Here is a 21,867-nt window from a genome sequence, read left to right on the forward strand (position 1 = left end):
AAATTTGTTTCTGATTGTTTGTGAGAGGGTTTTCCAATTATTATTTATTTGTTTGTGTTTTGTGTGTGTCTCTTCACACACACACACATATTTACAATACAGGTAAAGGAAATTACTGTCTCTAGAACGAATGGCTCCCTGTCCCATCCATGAAAATGCCAGAAACTTTAAAACTACTCAGACATTCTTGGATACCTGCAGGGTGTCATCCGCGAATAACCGAGAACCGCTAAGTAAAAAATCTGTGAACTTGGAGGGGGGGGGGGGCTGTACTAAATTTCACAGAGGGAAGAATGGACCAGAATACCGTACTTCTAAAATTCCTCATCTTTCTGTCATGGGATAATTATAAGGGGGAACTATACAAACTTACTACACAGTGAAGTAGTACACAAAACAACATAATGTGACTCACCTAATGTTAAGTCCTTGGTCCTTGCCTTGCTCATCTATATACTTGAAGTTTTCTAATGTCCTTAGATCATATATGTGTTCCCGGGCAGATGTGACCACCCTTTCAGAGCCATTACGAACTAAGTAATTGAGCAGCAAGAGAGATTTGTATGTTCGTCGCCAGGCAGTTCGGTTGTCTTGCAACATGCGCTTCCACAGCATACCCATAACTTCAGGAAACTGTTCATAGTAAAATGTTGACTGTGCTAGCTCTTGCATCTGGGGGCCTGAGAATATATATATTGTATATTATAAAAACTTACCGTAATAGTATAAATACCTCATAAATTTAAAATCAGCTACAGTATTTACCCACTACCTTTACCCCTCTGTCACTTTTGTTGTAAGATGGACCAAGGGGTTGGGAAATTTAAGAGAGTGAAATACTGTATACTGTAATAAGAGGTATGAGATGAATGTAAAAAGTGACAGTAAAGTTTACAGACAATTAACAGAAACACTACTGTATCTGAATTTCCTCATATCCTTATCATTATGACACACACTTCATATCACATCAATTTAAATCATCTGTTTCATTTATAGTACCACTATCCTGGACTACCATACATGATCCACATTCATAAGATTAAACACCCCAGCTCATTTCACCTGAAGATTACAGCTAACCTAACCTACCCTAACTCTCCCTAGGTTGCATTAGAGTGTTTAATCTTCAAGTGGAATAAGCAGGAGTACCTAATCTTAAATGATCTGTTATTTTGTGCCTGGCAGCACACACAATGTCTGTTATATTTACCTGTACAGTATACACAAAAAGTACAGGAAACTCTACACTCATCCCTAACCGATACTTCATAATTTGTTTTAAAAATATCAAAATATCAACAAATACACACACCCAAAAGTAAAAACAATTATTCCTGGTTGCAAAATATAAAATTTATCTAACCTCTGATATCAGGGATTCATTGAGGTAAATTTGCCTTAATCAGTACACTTATCTTGAGCCTTGTAAAACATAATGACATCAACAATAATGCAATACCTAAGCATTTCCTGTGCTAGAAGTAGTATCTTTTCTTTCTCTAGTGTTTACTCAGATTTCTTCCTCATTACATTAATTTTCTACATCACTTTTCTTGAATAAAAATAATTATCATAAAGGCCATGATTAGAAAGTAAGTACTGTACTGTATACCGGCACACGTATCTCCTACTTGACAACTGGATAAGTTCTCACTGATAACAAAACATATGTACATTTTCTCACTACAGTATTGATAAGATAAGACACTCCCTCTTTGGTACCCCAACTGTTTCCTTAATAAAATACAAATAATTTACATTAACCATAGACCAGATAAAGATCCATACTGTAATTAGAAACAAATGAAAAATTATGGAAAGAGATATAGTGGTGGCAACATTGATAAAACTGAAGGATATTACCCAAGCCTCTTACACTCAAGCATGATCCAGAGAAAACAAACACTCCACCAACTGCTGAGAACACAGCCCAAAGAACGAAGGAGGCACCGGGAGGGGGAGAGGAATATGGTACCCCTACACCTGTACTGGATTCCCTAACACTTCAAGACTGTAAACTATTTTTCAATCATTACCCCCCTCCCCCCAAAAAGAAAGGGCTAAGCCCCAGCAGAAATTTGACTTTGCAAACACAAATATATATCTACACCTATGGAGGGACTGCTCTTACTATTATTGGTATACAGTATATACACTACAGTACAATATTAAGCTATAATTATAGTACACACAGTAAAAAAAGTACTTTATCACGAAGGTGGGTCTGCTGAATTCCATTTTGATCCATACATCACCCTATGTGTTCATATTCAGTTATACTATAACCTGTATATAATAAAATAATTATAATTAACGGTTTATACAAAGAGCATGGCAGCCAGAAGGCTGAAAATAAACAATTACATAACTTGGGAATGGGGTCTCTTGATTTACAAATAATATAAAATTAACATAAGTGATAAGGCAGGATATGTCGTTAGCAACAGGACCATAACGCATATTCCACTATCCCTCATCCAAGGTGTCATATTGTTTCACACATAATCCGTGTGTGTGTACTATAATTATATCTCAAACTTCGCGGGTTTAAACATCACAGCCCTCGCCCCTTCGCGGATTGCACTATAGGTTGCAAGGAGGGTTGTTTATGTGTCTGACAACTTCCACTATTGGCAACGAGTGCATTGCCCTGAGTGCTACAAGTGCTGCCAGCAAGACACTGCATCTTAGAGATGCAGAATACTCACTCTTGCTCTTCATATTTCTTATTTTATAGTTTTATATTTTCTTTACTTCTAAGTCACATTAGAGTACAGGTACAGTATTGAATTTAAGAGTTTCATTATATGTAACAATGGCATCCTACATTAACATCTCTCAAAGACCACAGTTGACTGGCATGTCAGCCAGCTGACTCCCAGCATGTGTCTCAGAAAACTATAAAATAAGAAAACTGAAGTGCGTGGGTGTGTATGGGTAAGAAGTTACCGTGTGTGTAGGTGGTGGGATATAACCATGTTGCTGACTTGCCACCCCAGGTGCCACATTTGTTGTTACTTGTAATAAAACTATAAAAGTTGTCAAAAAATCATTACAATACCGGGTACTCTAATGTGCTTTATAAATAAAGAAAATATCATATAAAACAAGAAAATGAAGAGCATGGGAGTGTATGTGTGAGAAGTGAATGAGCAAGGAGACGGTTCTAGCTAAGACCTTGGCTATATTTATGTGGCAGTATCGCCAGCCTAGCTGCTTTGTATATTGTTACTTGTAATGAAACTATAAAAGTTGTGAAAAAATCATTACAATACTGTACTCTAATGTGGCTTAGAAACATGGAAAATATAATATAAAATTATAAAATAAAAAAATTAAAGAGCATATGTGGGAAGTAAATGTGTTATAGAGTGGGAGTTGACTTCATTTTTGGCAATTTTGTCTTCCCGGAGGTGAACATCTTCGTGGGGTTTTCATTAAACTGAACCCTGCGTTGCTTAACGTTTATGTGTACTCCAGTAACTCTTGATAGATAGAAAGTTAGATAAAGTACATTAATGTATGGAGACTAAGTGAGTCATTCATTAAAACAAGACAGAAAGATACAGACACAGACTAATACCATATACAGAGATACATTGAGTCACTCAATAAATTCTGCTTGTGATATAAGTAGTTAAATGAACAGAGAGATGCAGTAAGTCGCTCAGTAAATCATACACTCAGGAAAGGCAATTTTTGAGGTGTTAAAACACACCTAAGAAAACTTGTAAAACAATAATCAGTAGCAGTATAGGCTACAATATCACAATATAGTATAAACAATTTAAAAGTACATATAAACCACAACAAAGTGATGTTTATATACCAGTAACAAAATTTGCAGCATTCATATACTGTACTGTATGTAGGAAACAATTTGGAAGAATGAAACACAAGTTAGATTACCATTAGTTAAAAGTTGTCCAGTTGGACTAAATTAGCTAGAGGAGCATGCTAAGTACAGTATGATGAATTATTGAAATTATAGATACTGTACTGTATCTAAAATTAAAGTTATATTACAGGGACAAGCCAGAACATGTACAGTACTTCAGTTGCATGCTAACACCCTGATATAGTTTTCAAAAGATTTCTCCACATCAGACCATACTGTACTATACAGTACTATGCAAAGACACTTTATTTTTTGTAGTACAGTACAATATTGTACAGTATAACACTTTGGGAGTGATGATGATACTAATTCAATTTATTCTGAGGGTGAGTCATACCTGTGGGCCCCCAAGCTTCATCATTAGTGGCTTCTCGAACTTTGGCCTCCACCTCCGTGTAGTTCATCACCATGTTGGTGCTGAAAATTAAAAATAATAAATTAATAAAAACTCATTTTACAGAATCAATTGTCAATTATAAAAAACAAAATTACTTGTAGTACAATATAAAAAAAGTTGTCACTGGCTCAGCAGCTCTTTGGGACCAGAGCCATAATGAAAGTAAAGATAGTGTATTTTTAATTAATCAAAATATACTGTAATACAAGCAAATTATCCCTTCACTTGCATATTTCAGGTACCATTGAAATTCATACTGTAAATCATGAAACACAAAAGATGAACTACAGCTACTCTGAAAAAAGAAATTAATACAGCTGTAGAGATTTTTAATCATGAATTAAAAGTGATCCAGAGAATTTTGCTATGATCACATGTCAAAATTTTGACCCAAGAACAATTTGATCAAATTTAGATTTCAGAAAAACCAGTCAGTTTTGATAGCAGCCAGTTCATCCGTATAAAAACCTTGTCTGTCACTGACTTACCAAAGAGATACCTGGACCACCTGTTTTAGCAAAGCTAACCTTGAACACACAATTTGGTCAAACTTCTAATCAGGGAAAGAGCGTGTAAGGTGATGTACAGTAATTTTTGACACATATAGTCAATCAAATTCAAAAAATTTAATGATCTTAGATTTTAGTTTGGTTTAAAATCCGCATCACAATCTGTAGATCATTGCACACAGTATGCCTACTACTGTATGACCAAAAGTAAATTGGCCTCATGTGTGTCCAGGCTGCTACATCTAATCACAACTATGACACACCCCCACTCTAAGAAAAATATATTGATAGCCAGAGCTGGGTGTACTGTAGAGTTACAGTACTTCTATGTTTGTCAGCTTCTTATCAGCATCTCTTGTCAAAGTCACTATCTAATGATACCCATTAAGCCATCAGTGAATTTTAATTACAATACAATTGATCAAATAGCTACCCTTACAAAATTGTGTTTGACAATGACAAAACGGAATAAGGATTTTGACAATCCTACCAAAACAACAAGTCATAGTGTTCATTCAGAAATTCATTAACCCCCCAGTACTGTTATGGTAGAATTATCATTTAATACAGATACAGAACACTTTATATTCCATTCACAGTACAGGTGCTGACTTAATTGATGGGGTTCGGGACCTCAAAAAGCGATCATTAAGCGATTGATTATATATCAATATTAATAACAAGGGGAAAAATGGGTTCCATTCCTAAAACCCTGAAGGGCCTAAATAAGTTTTATATCCTGCTGCTATAATGACTAAATAATGTCTAAATAACTCAAGTTCTTCATAAATTCAGTAGACATGAAAACATTTTTTTTTTTACAAAATAAAGACAAAAACAAAAAATGTATACAAAATATTTATTTTCATTTACCTTACATGATACTGTACAGTACATGTACAGCAGCAAGTTGGGATCGCCAGGGTTATTGTACATCCCTTTTTCATAATGACAATGCAGGAAAAGCACTGTGTGTGTGTGTGTGTGTGTGTGTGTTCCCCTGCCCCCTGCCAGTACACAGCCTCTTCACCATCAAGACTTCTGCTGTGCCTCCTCGTGGCAACAAATGGTAACTGGGTGCCTCGTGGGCCAAGGCTAGACCAGCAGAGGATCTCAAAGCAGAAGTGGGCTCCAGAAGGATGGCGCATAGGCCCACTGGCATGTGGACACGTCTTGGCGCTTACCAACCACTGCCCTGTGGATTAACCCTGGAAGGCTATGGGAGTAAACCCCGAACGAAAAATCTGCGGTGGAGCCCCGCATCTGGCAGATGTGCTTACAGAGCTCCAACAAGACCCAAACGGCAGTATAGGCGGAAGAGGTAACCAGCATGGGAACCCAACAACTACAACGGTGGATGAAGGCAATGCATGATGGAAAGGCTACTAAGGCGAAACCCAACAATATGGGCTATCAGCAGTCCATTGCAACTCTCCCTCTCCCCAGTCATTGCAACACTTGCACCACTGGATCAGGAAAAGGGAGAGCCAAGATGTGTGGTTGCAGCCTGCGCTTCTGCCTCACCAACATAAATCAACTCATGCGCAGTCATCATCCAGCTCATCATACTTCTCATCATTATCAAAATACCTATACCCCCAAAAGTCCTGTGGCAACAGGGACAAGCAGAGATGATTGTTGGGAGTCTCTAGTCACAACTATATAAGATAGTCGTTCATGCACTGGGATCTAGACAGCAGTGCAATCCTGTCCTGTATGTGCGAATGAGCAGCTCTTTCAAGGAGCCACTCTACTCACCCCACATGGGGAGGGAGCTAGAAAAGGTGCCCTAAACATAGCCTGCCTAAAGAACCAACCTGACTGGGCAACCACACCCAGTAAGGTCATCCTTGTGTGGTTGAAAACACAATCATAATCACAGATCAAAACAAAAACCAACTATATAACCTCTTATGGTTGCAGCATGAAAGGTAAGGACCCTTCTGGGTCCTGATACAAATGAGCATCCTGAAAGAAGAACCGCCCTTGGCTAGATAAGACATCGACATAGCAGCCATTAGCAAGTCCCGGCTGCCAGACGAGGGTCGACTCATAGAACGGGGGTCTGGCTATACCTTCTTCAGGAAGGGAAAACATGCTGCGGAGAGAAACCGCATTTATGGATTTGGCTTTGCTATCCACCAATGCATCCTACACAGGCTAACTGAAATGCCTGTTGGGACCAACGAGTGCCTCATGACGCTCAGTCCCACTAAACCACTCGTGTCATGCCTTCTTCATCAGTGTATACTCCCCAACAATGGATGCAGAGGATAGCATCAAGGAGGCCTTTTATGCCAACCTTGACAGATTGCTAACCTCTATCCCCAGAGAAGATAAGGTTGTGCTTCCAGGTGACTTCAATGACTGAGTTGGCAGAGATGCTGACATTTGGCAAGGAATCATAGGGAGAAATGAACTAGGCCAAGTGTAATCCCAACAGCCTACTCCTCCTCAACAAGTGTGCTGCACACCTCACTATCACCAATACCTTGTTTAGGCAGGCCAACAAGTTCAAGGGTTCATGGCAACACCCACGATCCAAACACTGGCATCTCATTAACTACATCATTGTCAGTGAAAGAGATCGCAAAGATGTCCTCATCACTCGAGCCATGCGTGGCTCAGACCACTACGACACTGATCATTGGCTCCTCAGAGCTAAGCTCTCACTTCACGTCGCCCCAAAACGGTAAAGGCAACAAGCCTCCAGAAGAGATTTTAACACTAAGCGTCTGGAGGATCCAGCAGAAGCACGTGCATTCAGAGAGCAGCTCGAACATGGGCTGATTACCAACCTGACAACATACAACCCAAATCCCAGTGCCGAATGGGGTAATCTCGACACTTGTCATGATAAAAACCTGCAGAGAGACCCTCGGCCAGATCAAAGAATAAACCAGGACTGGTTTGATGAAAATGACCCGGATATCCATGTGCTCGCCAATGATATTTGTGCGGCTTTAACTGATCTGGCAGAACAGCCCTCAGACTTGGACCAAAGCAGATACCTTCCACAAGAAGAAAGCGGAGGCCCAGCGCAAACTTTGCAATCTAATGAACGAATGTTTTAAAAATAAAGCATGTGAAATGCAAAAACTTGCAGATCAACACAAGATTATGCAAATTTTTCAATTCCAATAAAATATTTTATGGGCCAATCACTCATGGCGCAGCCCCCCCGCCCCCCCCACTCATCAGACGGTAACTCCCTAACCATTCGCTGTTCAATCAAAACACCGATCTGGATGGCCTGACAACCCAGCAAGGTCCCTCAGCATCCAAAGCTGACCGACCTCAGCTATCCTCCATCCCTAGATGAGGTAGCTACTGCCACCAAACAGATGATGGAATCCCAGGCGAGGTATATAAAGCAGGAGGGCCTCTGCTTACCAGCCGTCTCCACTCTCTCCTGGAGATTATATGGGAAAAGGAGGAAAACCCCCAAGCTTTTAAAGACGTCTCCATCGTCAATATTTATAAGAACAAGGGAGACCGGTCAACTGTGGCAACTACAGTGGGATCTCGCTACTGTCCGTAGCTGGCAACATTATCTCCCGAGTCCTCCTAAACAGACTTCTTCCTGAAGTGGAAAACTTCCTCTCCAAATCTCAATGTGGCTTTAGACCATCACATGGCACCACTGATATGATCTTTGCTGCCCGCCAGATACAGGAAAAGTGCAGAGAACAGCGTCGTGACCTGTACATGGCTTTCATCGACCTAACCAAGGCCTTCGACTCGGTCAACAGGGAAGCCCTCTGGTGGAACCTCAGCCATTTTGGCTGCCCACCAAAATTCATCGCCATTGTGAGGCAACTCCACGATGGCATGAATGGCAGTGTCCTGCACAATGGCACCCAGTTAGAGTTCTTCCCCATCCAAATGGGGGTTAAACAAGGGTGGGTACTGGCACCAACTCCCTTTTCCATCTTCTTGGCTGCCTTTCTTACTCGTGCCAGTGCCAATTTAGCCAGTGGGGTGAACATCGAGTACCTGGTGAAGGGAGGTTTTTTTCAACATAAGACGACTCCAGGCAAGAACAAAGGTGTCGGCAGTTTCCATTACTGAACTTCAGTATGCAGACAACCTCACCCTTGTTGATCACACCGAACACGACCTACAGGAGATCCTGAACACCTACAGACGCGTATGCGTGAATAAACGTATGATTCAGATTCTCTTTCAACCTGCCCCTGGTTCAGACACACCTCCACCATCCATCCAGCTTAACGGTACTACCCTCTCTAATGTTGCCCACTTTTGGTATCTCGACTCCCACCTGTCCACCACCGCAAACATCGATGAAGAGATTCAACATCGGATCAGATGTGCATCTCAAGCCTTGGGCGGACTCCGAAATCGTGTCTTCAGCTGTAGGGAGCTGAAATTATCCATAAAGCTGCACGTATATCGAGCAGTGGCCCTGCCCACCCTACTATATGGCAGTGAGACATGGGCCACATACAGGAGGCACCTCAAGGCACTTGAAAACTTTCACCAACGTAGTCTACGTTCCATCCTCCGAGTTGGCTGGGAAGATAAGAGAACAAATGCCAGTGTTCTTGCTGACACCAACTGTAAGAGCATCGAGGCTACCATTATCCATGAACAACTACATTGGACTGGCCGTGTTACCAGCATGGATGACAGTAGACTGCCAAAGCAGCTACTTTACAGTCACCTAACGAATAGTAAACGTAACGCCTGCAGACAATTGAAAAGGTATAAGGATTGTCTTAAGACAAACCTGAAAAGTTGCCAAATCGACCCCCTCACCTGGGAGTCGATTACTCCACATCGTAACGCATGGAGGAGCACCACACAAGAAGGTGTCAATACTTTCGAGTTAGCCCGACTGCAAACTGAGGCAGACAGGCGCCAACATCGGAAAGATGCTGCCACCGCCCCTCCCACAGTAGATGGAGCCCTCCACATGTGTAACGAATGTAGACTAAGCTGCGGGTCCCGTATCGGCCTCTTTAGTCACCTCAGAACTCACCAACCTCGGTGACAGCCCTAATAATAACTCGTATCATTGTATCATAGCTGGATAATCGTCATACTTGATTCCGAGTGACAGCAAAGTAGTAGAGTGTGTGTGTGTGTGTGTGTGTGTGTGTGTGTGTGTGTGTGTGTGTGACTGTGCATGTGAGTGTATGTGTGTATGTGTCCGAGCCCATCTTATGAGAACATGTGAACACATACAAGTTGCAAATTATAATGTACAGTCACTCACATATTCATAATACCTGTACACAATAGTTTAGATTAGGAAACTAATAAAAATTATGATTACCGGTAAAATAATTCTGTAAATATTTATTAGGTTTTTGAAACAAACATCAGAAGCCGCAACCATCGTAAAACTGATCTTGGCCATCACATAGCGGTAAACGGTGTTAATGTTTTTAAGGCATAAACTAATCGATCTACATATATAGATCCATCATATAACGGTCAACACCTGTACAGTATAATACAGTTCACTAAAAGTGTTACTGTAATTGCTGTACACTACTAAAGTAACTTTACAATAATTCTACAACTATTGTACAGTACTGTATAATAGTACGTACTACTACTACAGTACTGTACCTAGCACTGTAATAGTTACTGTATATAAAATGGTACAGTAGAATTCCAGTTATCAGGTACATACAGGGATTGAGAGGTACTGGATAAATAGTTCTTTTCTGTTAGTTGAAACACACTCTTAGGATCCCCAATAAATCCTAAAATGCACAGTGCTACAGGCAAATATCATGTCTCAGAAAATCAAACTTTTTTTAACACTTATTCCATTCTATATAAATAATGTGGCTTAGAAATAAAGAAAATATAATATAAAACTATAAAATAAGAAAAATTAAGAGCATGGGTGTGTATGTGTAAGAAGTGAACGTGTGTGTAAGTGGTGGGATATAACTATGCCGCTAACTTGCCAGCCCAGCCGCTTTGTATATTGTTACTTGTAATGAAACTATAAAAGTTGTGGAAAATCATTACAATACTCTAATGTGGCTTAGAAACATGGGAAATATAATATAAAATTATAAAATAAGACAAATTATGAACACCAGTGTATTCATGTGGGAAGTGAATGTGTGTTGAGGCTGCGGGTTACAGGGCTGTGGCTGCGCTCCCTTCCAATGTGACATCACAGCATACACACAGCCACCACGGTAGCAACTCATCTGTGAGTCAGCTGGTTGACTGCCTGAACTATGTTGCATCACTCAGACTCACCCAGAGGATGGTTTGAGTGTGGAAGGAGCAATTTTTTCTATATTAATTCTGTGCTATTGTATTTTATATGCTGTTTCGATTTCATTGTTTATCGTAGCAATTAACAATAAATATGGCAGCTCATCACTGTTGCGCACAGTATTTAAATTTATGTTTCTAGCTGATTTTGGAGTAATTTTTATATTTGTTAATACAGGGGTGTACTGTACTGTATTTCATTTTGGTGCTGGTAGTTGAATCTACCGGTTGTCTGGATACAGGATTACTGGAATTCTACTGTACAGTACCAACAATAATATTGTACCGGATAATGAAACTACAGTATAATATATCACTGGAACCTCCAGTTACTCTGTACAAATCATGATTAAAATACAGTCGAGTGCTAAGACCATACAAATCCCTGTCAAGGAACAAGCTGGTACCTGTACCACCTCATAATTACACAAACACAAACCTGCTTGTCACTAAAGCTGTGGAATTCTCAAGGTTGCTGGTCTTCCCACAACCTTGCTCACACATCACTACACATCACACTCAAATACCTTCCAAATACATACACTCAACACACTCAGTATCTTCCACTTGGCATTTACTTTCAATACACTTTACCCACATGTTTTCTCATCCTCCATTATTATTTTGTTTTGCTCAACACACTATATTAACTTCAGCTCCTGCTATTCTGCATGAATATTAATTTACCTCAACACTTTAAAACAGTTACTTTCAATACTTATCAGTTTCCTTCAATGCACTTTATATACACCCTTAGTTCCTACTTTCTAAAAGTTAAGTTTCATTCTAAGTACAGAACTTGACACCCTATTTTTCACTCTCAATATTTGGTAGTTCCACATATCATGGCACTTTACCAGATCAATTATCAATTAAATATTTCACCATAACTTTTAGCTACAGCAACAGCTCTTTGATTGTCTATCTAGACCAGGGGTTCTTAACCAGGTAACCAGGGGTCCATGGACCCCCAAGGGGTCCATGGATGGGCTTCAGGGGGTCCGTGAAGGTCAGATAAAAATTTAACATTTATCTTCAATCCAAACAACAACCTTCACATTGAAATGAACTTATGAGCAGAATTAAAGTTTTGTTTTGTTTAATTTGCACAAGATGATTGTATTTCATTTTTGCATGGAGTGGCCATTAATTTTTGCATACAAAAGTGTGAAACATAATTCTTTGTTAAGATTGTTTACTTTATTCATACTTTGTGTATGTCATACACTGTATGAGGCAATGAACTTTCAATAAAATAAAGTATATTCATTGCATGTTAAGTTGTGTTTATCTGCTTGTGTGCATTTTTCTAGGAAGGGGGTCCATAGCTTTCACCAAATACCTTATGACCCGCCTGTGCTGACAACCTATGATTAAATCTTTATCACCATTGCTATTTCAGGAAAACACATTTACTGATCTTCTGCTTCCCTTTCCCTCAATACTGTTTATCTGAAGTAACCTGATCACTTTAAGATTAGCCCCCAACTTATTTCACCTGGCAATTAAACACCTTAATGATATGCCATTAAACAGTTTTTGGATAGACAGTGTCTTGTGATGCTATTACATTCACTTATTTTGTCTCAGGTTGACTATTGTAACTGTTTATGGGTCTGTCTACCTAATTATCTACTGGAAAAAGTTCAAACAGTGTTGAATAGGGTTACCATGCCTATTTTTGTTCTCCCACCGAGGACTCCCACTACCACATTCTTGATTGAATTACCCCTGTACACTGGCTACCAATAAAAGCTAGGATAGAGTTCAAACTCTGTCAAATAACTTTTAAGACACTAATGTTTGGTGAACCTTTTTTTTGGTCAACCTACTAATTCTTTTGACTACACATTCTGAAATGATTTTGTATAGGGACTATGATCCTTCATGCCTTGAAGAGCCTAGAGCAGTATGGGAATGTTCTTTTGCTGCCTGATTCTTTTTCTATACAGTTTCCAGATTGTACAGTCAGCCAAATATCCAGCGACCCCAACCTGGGTCTCGTACTCGCGATTTTACGTGGCAATACTACTTGGTAAAGTAAGGCTGCATGTAAGGGTGATTGTGACTGGTGGATCTATTTTTGGCTGTATCACTGTCAGGATAAATATTAACAAACCAAAGAAAACATTTTTATAATAATAAACTATTCATCATTATTTTAGATCATGAGAAGTTTCCAAATGTTCGTATATTTGCTTAATAACGAAGAAAATTTTATGATAATCTTGTGGCAGCTGTGGTTGTAGTCGAGTTGCCAATTCACTAATACAGAATTACAGGGTTTAGGAAATATTAAAACTTAAGGGCATATGAATGATAGAAGTTGAACTGTCACTTTTTTTATCTTTAATTGTGGTACAGTGCTGTACAGTATTTTTTACCAAGTCTTTGACTTTGTAGAGTTTTGCGTGCGAGTAAATTCTTGAGAAAAACGGACACTTTTTGAGAAACAAAAGTCCAGCTATTTTTATTGAAACAAGGAAGTGAGTAATGTTTTGAAATGAAATTAAAACCTAGCTACAATAGGACATACATTGAAATTAAGGAAGGAAAGGTGTAAAATCAACCATAAAAAGTGCCGTCTAAATAAGTATTGGATCAATCAGCCTGTATTATGAAATTCTGAAGTCAAGATCATTGTGAAGAGATATTAGCCTGACAGGTGTGATCTGGACATATGAGGCATCTACCCAAGTCTGGTAATTGTACCTAAGTACTGCATGTATAAATAGCTAAGTACACCTACCCAAATAAGAGAAAATTTAAGAATCCAAATTCAAGTAGCACTGATAAATTTAACCTAACCTAACCAACCACTTAACAACACCCCTCCTATACATACATCAAAAAGTCACCTCAGATGTAACTAACAAAATGGTGGGTGGAGCCCTAAAGCAGGATATACAGTACACAAAACAGAGGAAGCAGGGGTGGTCAGACTGTGAAGAACACAGACACACACTTTCATTTAGGGCTCACTCCACTCATTAACTCCTTATCAGTAGTGATTTAATTGTATGACAACTAATACAAAGAAAGGTAAATGAACTCCAGGTAACAGATCCTGAATATGAAATAACAATCATTTACCGGGTACAATTATTGACAGGTGCTGTACACAATTTTTAAATGTGCAAAGACAAAACCTGAATACGTATGAACTAAAAATATTTCATTATCATGGACAGGTACACAATTTTCTCCATAATCAACAATCTGAGTACAGTACTCTATGGAAATAGAGATGAAAGCTGGTAAGAAACTTTTCAATCTGGCTACCCAACAGGTGGATGAATCTCAAACATTATGTAAGTCTGGCCTTGATAAACATAGGATACTATATTGTACAATGCTTTTAACAGCAGTCTTAGAGATACTGTTGTGCCTTTAAAGCTCAACTATGTCAACTAAATCATTTGGAAATGTTCAATAGTGTTCCCTTTGTTTTATTCATATAAAATAAAATACAGTAATGCCACACTACTCAACCAAAACTGTAAATTTTTTGCCTTGTGACAGAGATCAATAAATCAAAACCACTAGCTAAGTTTCTCCCCTCCCCCAAGTATAAAGTATGACCTAAAGACCCATACTATAGTACTACAGTACTATACAGTATAGAATGCACTGCTGTGTGTTCCATTGTGAAATACCTACTGTACTATTCACAATTTATGCTAAAACTTGAAGGAGAAGGCCCAAATAAGGTGTGAAGAGGATTAAGACCTTGAGGTCCATCATTTATCTATTTATGAATCACTGCGTATACTGAACAAATTATGAGTCAGTAAGTGATGCAATGAATACAAATATGTTAAGAGATGAACTAAGAGTCTAAGGTACCAGGTAGTCAAATACTGTACAGTATGTAATTTTTCTCATGTCATAAAAGTATAACTTATCTGTTACTGCTAAAATGTGAGACCATTCATTAAAAATTTTCATTAAAATTTTACTTGCTATTTTCTACTCATTTATTTTTTCCAGTTGTGACACTTTCCATGAACTACAAATTTACAGTAGTATTAGTACAGTATGAAGTATTAAAGTATACAGTAAATGGTCTGTAAACAAAATCCCCAGAACTGATAATTTAGGGACACTTGTTAACATTTACCGTGCTTGTGAACCAACAAATCTAACTGCTACTGCCCTGCACTGGGCAAGCAGTAATTGTGGCATTTGTGATAACTTCTGTGGGTGTTATGACAACAGTAATATGGAAAAATAGTTTATATGAACACGGAGTTAACTATAGTTAAGTTCAAGGAGAGAAGGGAGGCCAGCAGTGTTGATGGTAGCGGTTCTGCTGAAACCACACGATGACGCCGCGTGTTATCTGTCCTGAGCGGGTCAGTTCAAGACACACTGCCGCGCTGAGAGCAGTATCACCTACGGACTAGTAAAAGACCCGTTACACTAAAGTCCATGCTCATATGAGGCTTTACTGATCTAATATGTTATGTATGGGAAGATACTACGTATACACTTTGGTCATATACAGATAAGAGTATCGTAAATGTGGTTGCCATTGTATACAATACGAAGCTATATTTGTCACCTAACTTGTAATCCACATATCATGAATAATGTGTTAACTTGAAGATTTTATTGATAGGTCTTGACCATGAAGCACCCTCGAGTCCACGTGCACGGGTCTTCTTATCCAGAAGTCGCGTACTTACTGTTTCATTGGCGGTAACACTAACTTTTACAGTCAATAGCATTAAATAGTTTTCTTTCACGTGTGATAAACTGAATGTTAAAATTTAATGTACAGGGTACAGTAATTATACTAAACAATCCTGTTAATGGGAATATGATCAAATGTATATTGGTCTAGTGCCTTTTTTTGTTACTCGTGTGATATTGTAGGCTGATGGGAAATTTCAATAAGACAGAACTCATTTACAGCACAACACTGTACAATATTATGATGAAATAAAATACATAGTACAACAAGGTCTCAAGATGAAAATATTGTAATTACTACATATATTTTATTATTACAGTATAGTACCTGTATTTTCATTAAATAATAATGGAGACCGAGACTTGAAAGAGCTGGGCCTTTGAAGAATGGATTTGAGTATGACAATAGCTGTCCATGTACTGTACAGTACATGTACTGCACTTCCCAAACACAGGTGTCCTCAGTTAGTCATATTTTTTTCAGTAATCAACAAGAAAAGGTTTATGGGCCTGGGACTTCAAAATGGTAAATGCAAAAATAAATAAAATTTCATTCACTGTGGTGTTTTACCATCGGTTTTCTTAGATTTTGTGATCCATATCACCACTACTACTACATACAATTGACCGAAGAAATGCATGGTTTTCAGTACGATTAGTTCAAACGGCGGTATCTGGTAACTTGTTGGGAGCCAAGCCAATGACTAATCACTGACCAGTGGGCTAGATGCCGTTGCAATAAGATGGTATATGTATTAATGAACTCCCGAGCCAAATTTCTCACTACTGTACCTAACTTTTTTTTGGCATTCCCTCAAACATTTGCAAGTAAAAGGCTTCAAAGATGGGTAACAAAAGTAAAAGAACTATTATATCCCTACCCAATGCTTGAAAGGCAAAGACGTGGTGTGCAGAAAAAAGAGAGAGAAAAAAGGACAGCCAGTCTAAGGTGATAGAGCAACACGAATCGATAACACTTACTTCTAGGTGTAGAATATTCTGCATATGGCTTAATTCCTCACTTACTTTTTTAAGAACAATTTAAAAGGTGTTTATTACTCTAAAATAATTATTAGTTGAATAAGGTTTCATAGAAGTTAGCAATTTAACCAAGTTTTCCTTTTTTCTTTCATAACAATTGATCATTGAATGGCAACCTTTAATGTTTTATATTTTATTCTTGGGTGCTAAATAATACAATACTGTACCTTCAGAGTATAACTGACAATTAATTTTCTTATAATTACTAGGGGAAAAGATATATTCAGGTATCGAGAAAGGTTTATCTAAACATATACGTATTTATCAAAGACTCAAAGTCTAGTTTTGTGAATGTTTTCTGCCTTACATTATTGTCCCCTATTTACATTATTTCTTATCGGGGAAATAGCTCCGCTATTCGCAATTTCGATATTCGCAACGCGTTTCATGCCCGTAACCTTTGCGATAAGTGAGGCAGCCCTGTATTGTTCTCGCATTGTTCGCCAGTAATGGACGATTAGCCAATCAGAACGCACTCACGGTAAAATAGCATTAGTAGGAACTTAGCCGGTCACTAAAAAATATCCACTGCCTTTAAAGCATTACCCTTCAATATACTGTACATCACAAAGGAGTAGGTTAGGCTCACGGCCTCAATGGTTGACATTCAGAGAATTACAAAAACAATCACTGAGCTGTTTGATTTTAGCAAAAACGGACTACAGAGCAACCCAGTCATTTTTTCTTTACTCCCCCAACAGAACTGCATTTTATTATGACTTGAAACACACGTTTCAGTAATATAATGTAAATAAAATACACAATTTAATAAGATAATAACACTGAAACAATATGTTAGTGGTGGTAAGTGATGGTGTTTAGGTCAGTGTGTGGCAGTCAGGTAGTGTTGACAGCTCGGGCAACACCACCACCTGTTCCTCTCTCCTTAACAACACATCTAGGTATCCCCATATACAGTACAGTAATCTACATAAATCTATAAATAAAAATCCAACTGTGGTAAGGTGGCGGTAAACGGCTTTAAAACGACAGGAAATGGGAAAACCATCTAGGTAAATTCCCCTCCTCCCAGTACTCATCACCACCTGTTCGCTCTTGTCTATCTCGTACACGACTATTTGGTGATAATACCTTACAATATTCTCGGAAAACCTGATGAAAATAAAACATTTGAAGTTGCTACAGTCATTAGCTATTTCAAATTGACAGGAAACGTAAAAATAACAAGGCGATACCTCCCTTGGGTTAAGTTTTGGGGAGAATCAGCTGAGTGGGTTCATCCATACTCACACTTTCTCCGTGAGTTCTCTCACTTTCCACATATTTAACATGACAGAGGAAGCTTCAAAATTTTCTTATGTCCTCCACTCCACGACCTCTGCTCCTACAAACGCACAGGATGGACCAAAATCTGTGACAAAATCAAACCGCAAAAACACTTTCACCTCAACATGGCTACCTACACACGTCACAATGTGCGGATGACTGAAAAACAAAACTGTATTTCCTTATCCCTTTAAATATCTCGCCTATAATATCATTTCCGACATTGTTTCCTTGATTTTATGGATTCATCAATTTAAAGCGTGAATCAAACCACTAAAAATGGATATGGTCAGGCACGTCCGGTCAAAAGAATCGCAAAAGCGGGAAGTTTAAAACTGTAATCCTTTGATAGCTGGTGAATGTTGAGTTTCGGTGTAGGTCTCATTATGTTATTTAATATTTTAACATATTTTTTGTTTTATCTTAGTCATGCTATATCAATATGTTGTGACGGCACCGAGTGTGAGCTCTTTCAAGACTATAATAACTTAAAGTGAATACATATTGGCAATCGAGCTGGTAGGACAACTGCCAGCCTATTCGTGTCATAGGTGCCACAGAGACTTTAAATTTTATTTTGTTTGTGTGCTTGCTCAAGGACTGAATCTGTGTTTATAATACACCACTCACAGGGAGATACAGTGTACACAGTGATAGTTCATAGTGTCATCAGTGACCGCGGAAGTTGTAAATAACTTAAAGTGAGCGCTAACTAGCAAGCAAGCTGGAAAGGCACCGTGCCAGCTGAAACCAAGTCGAGTTATAGGTGCCACAGAGATCTTAAATTTTATTTTGTTCGTGTGCTTTCTCAAGGATTGAAACTGTGCCTACAATACACCATTCACAGGGAGATACAGTGTACGCAGTCGCAGACGACAACTCTATAGGCAACAGAGAGTAGCTAAGTACTGTTCTTTTTCTCTCTTTACTTTTTTTTAAATAGATGTAGATCTATACACAGTCTGCACCCCTGCCCCACCCCACACCCACAACAACAACCATGAGTTTGTTATGTGATTACTGCAGGGAGACGTCGGATATGGAGGATACAGGCCTGACTAATGCAACGTTTAGGAAGTTACTAAGTGCCGTAAAGCATGATGGCTGCTGCTGGTATTGCCCTGGCTGCATGGGATGGGGGAAGAAATGAGTGGTATCAACTGGCCTGATTCATTAAGGTACAAGAACGCGGACACTACGCTAAATATCATAACTAGTAAAGTGACCCATTTGATCGATAAATACATACCTAAGACCAAACCCAGTGCTTCTGGGAATACGAGGGGATTCCTACACATGAACCATGCGGCGGTCGACAAAATTAAGAAGAAAACCCAGAAATTCAAGACGTGGGTTGGGTCAAACGATGAGCAAGACAGGAGGATGTATGCAAGAGCCAGAAACCAAGCAAAGATAGAGTGTAGGAGGGCTGAAAAGGAGTTCCAAAGGCTGGTTGCACGCGAGGTCAAGTCAAACCCAAAGGCGTTTTACCGCTATGCAAAGTCGAAATTGAAAACGCGAGTAGGAGTATCAGACCTGAGGCTTGAAGATGGTAGTTACGCAGATTCTGACCAGGATAAAGCTGAGGCATTGAACAGCTTCTTTTCCTCAGTGTTCACAAGAGAGGATGCAACTAACCTTCCTGCGTTTGAGGACAGACGGTTCGACACAGCACTGACCCACATTGTGTTCACAGAAGAGGGTATTAGAAATAAACTGTCCAGGCTAAAGGTCCATAAGAGTCCTGGACCTGACATGGTGCATCCTAGAGTGCTAAGGGAGCTGTGCAACGAGCTTGCAGAGCCCCTGAAGATTCTGTTTTGTAAATGCCTGGATGAACAAATGGTCCCCAGTGAATGGAAAGTGGCTTATGTGAGTCCTATCTTCAAGAAGGGCGATAGGCACTCCACGAACAACTATAGACCGGTGAGCCTGACCAGCATAATATGTAAAGTACTTGAGAGTATTATCAGAGATGCAGCGATGGAACATCTACTACGAAACAACCTTGTAAAAGATTGCCAACACGGTTTTATGCCGGGGCGCTCTTGCTTGACACAATTGCTCAAGGTATTGGATATTTGGACCCATATTCTAGAACGGGGTGGTAATATCGACAATATTTACCTAGATTTTGCCAAGGCTTTCGACAGTGTACCCCACGAAAGGCTGAAAATCAAACTGGAAGGGTACGGAATTCGGGGAAATGTCCTAGCGTGGATAGAAGACTTTCTACATGACCGCAAGCAATGTGTGGTGATTAATGGCACGAAATCGTCATCTGTACCTGTAACAAGTGGGGTACCGCAGGGTAGTGTATTGGGCCCGCTGTTGTTTGTTTGTTTCATAAATGATATGCCTGACGTTGTACACTCCTCCATACAAATGTTTGCCGATGACGCCAAGTTATTTCGGGAAATTAAGAACCAAGCGGACTGTGAAGAGCTGCAGAAGGACCTCTGTGGGCTCCAGGAATGGTCGAAGGAATGGCTGCTGAGATTCAATGTCACGAAGTGTAAGAGGATGCACCTGGGGCGTACCAACGGTAAGGAGGCGTACCATATGTCCCAACGGGATGAAGAAAATGTACTAGTTGAGACTGTGTGTGAGAAGGACCTAGGTGTGTATGTTGACAATGAGCTGAAGTTCTCGGGCCATTGTGAGAAGAAGGTAAATCAGGCAAATAAATTATTGGGTCTTATAAGAAGGTCGTTCAGATATCTAGACGGTCCGTCCCTCGTGACGATCTTCAGGAGTGAAGTGCTTCCCCATCTGGAGTACTGTCACCCCATCTGGTCCCCGAGATATGCTAGGGACTGTCAGTTGGTTGAAAATGTTCAAAGGAGGGCCACCAAGCTGGTGCCTGCACTTCGGCATCTCAGCTACCCTGCGAGATTGGAGCGCCTGAACTTGCCTAGCTTATACTACAGACGGGCAAGGGGGGACCTAGTTGAGGTTTATAAGCATCTCAGGGGGCACTACTCAGTTGAGTGTCCTTACTTGGAGCTGGCGGACGCTCGCCCCACAAGGGGTCACAGCTCAAGATTGAAGAAGCCGCAAGTCCAGAAAACCGTGAGGGCAAACTTTTTCGGAGTGAGGGTTGTAAACTCTTGGAACAATCTACCAGAGAGTGTTGTGACGGCACCGAGTGTGAGCTCTTTCAAGAGAAGACTTGACCAACACTGGAGCGGGTTCAGGTACATTCAGGAGCCGGTGCATGCCCAGTATTTGCCAACAGTGCGTGACAGAGACGTGACCGATCGCCCGGGCGGCTAGCGAGCCGACCTTTTGGTGAAGAATATAAAGGAAAAGAGTCGTGACCGATCGCCCAAGCGGCTAACAAGCCGATCAGTGGCGAAGAGGATAAAAGTAAAAGTAAAAGAATGAAGCGATTGCAATCCATAAGGGAACGAGTTCTCTAGGGACGAAAATAGATGAAGCAGGAGCCCTGCTGGTTGACAAACTGGAGCAAGTTGAGAAAGAGATCCTTGCTAAGACTGAGGAAGTAGCTAATAGAATGGAGGTGGTTGCTAAGAGGAGCTATGCGGACGTATTAGGAGGGCCACGGGTGGGGGGGGCGGAGAGTAATGCAGAATCAGTACAGGTTCTACAGCAGATTGGGACTCTGAAAAAGTGTGTCGAAGAAATGAAAATTAACGGACCTACTGTTAGGGGAGAGGAGGAACACCAGGAACGGCTCCAGCGCAGGAACAATGTAATAGTTTTTGGAGTCCCAGAGAGCCAGGCGGAGGGAACTGTGAGTAAGGAAA

At 39.9% G+C, this 21,867-nt stretch overlaps 1 protein-coding gene across 1 annotated transcript in view; it reads right to left on the reverse strand.

The window, feature by feature from the left end:
• The window catches only part of LOC121875759, a 42,194-nt gene extending 23,954 nt beyond the window's left edge, over positions 1 to 18,240 (reverse strand). Inside the window, exons 1-3 of the mRNA XM_042380443.1 lie at positions 18,062 to 18,240; positions 4,239 to 4,318; positions 416 to 680 (exon numbers count right to left, since the gene is read on the reverse strand). Coding sequence (XP_042236377.1) covers positions 416 to 680; positions 4,239 to 4,318; positions 18,062 to 18,102 — 386 coding nt within the window. The 5' untranslated portion in view covers positions 18,103 to 18,240. The remainder of the gene's footprint in view (positions 1 to 415; positions 681 to 4,238; positions 4,319 to 18,061) is intronic.
• Positions 18,241 to 21,867: the final 3,627 nt, after the last annotated feature.

Source organism: Homarus americanus, unplaced genomic scaffold (assembly GCF_018991925.1).
Source record: "Homarus americanus isolate GMGI-L3 unplaced genomic scaffold, GMGI_Hamer_2.0 scaffold22250, whole genome shotgun sequence".
Classification (NCBI taxonomy): Eukaryota; Metazoa; Arthropoda; class Malacostraca; order Decapoda; family Nephropidae; genus Homarus; species Homarus americanus.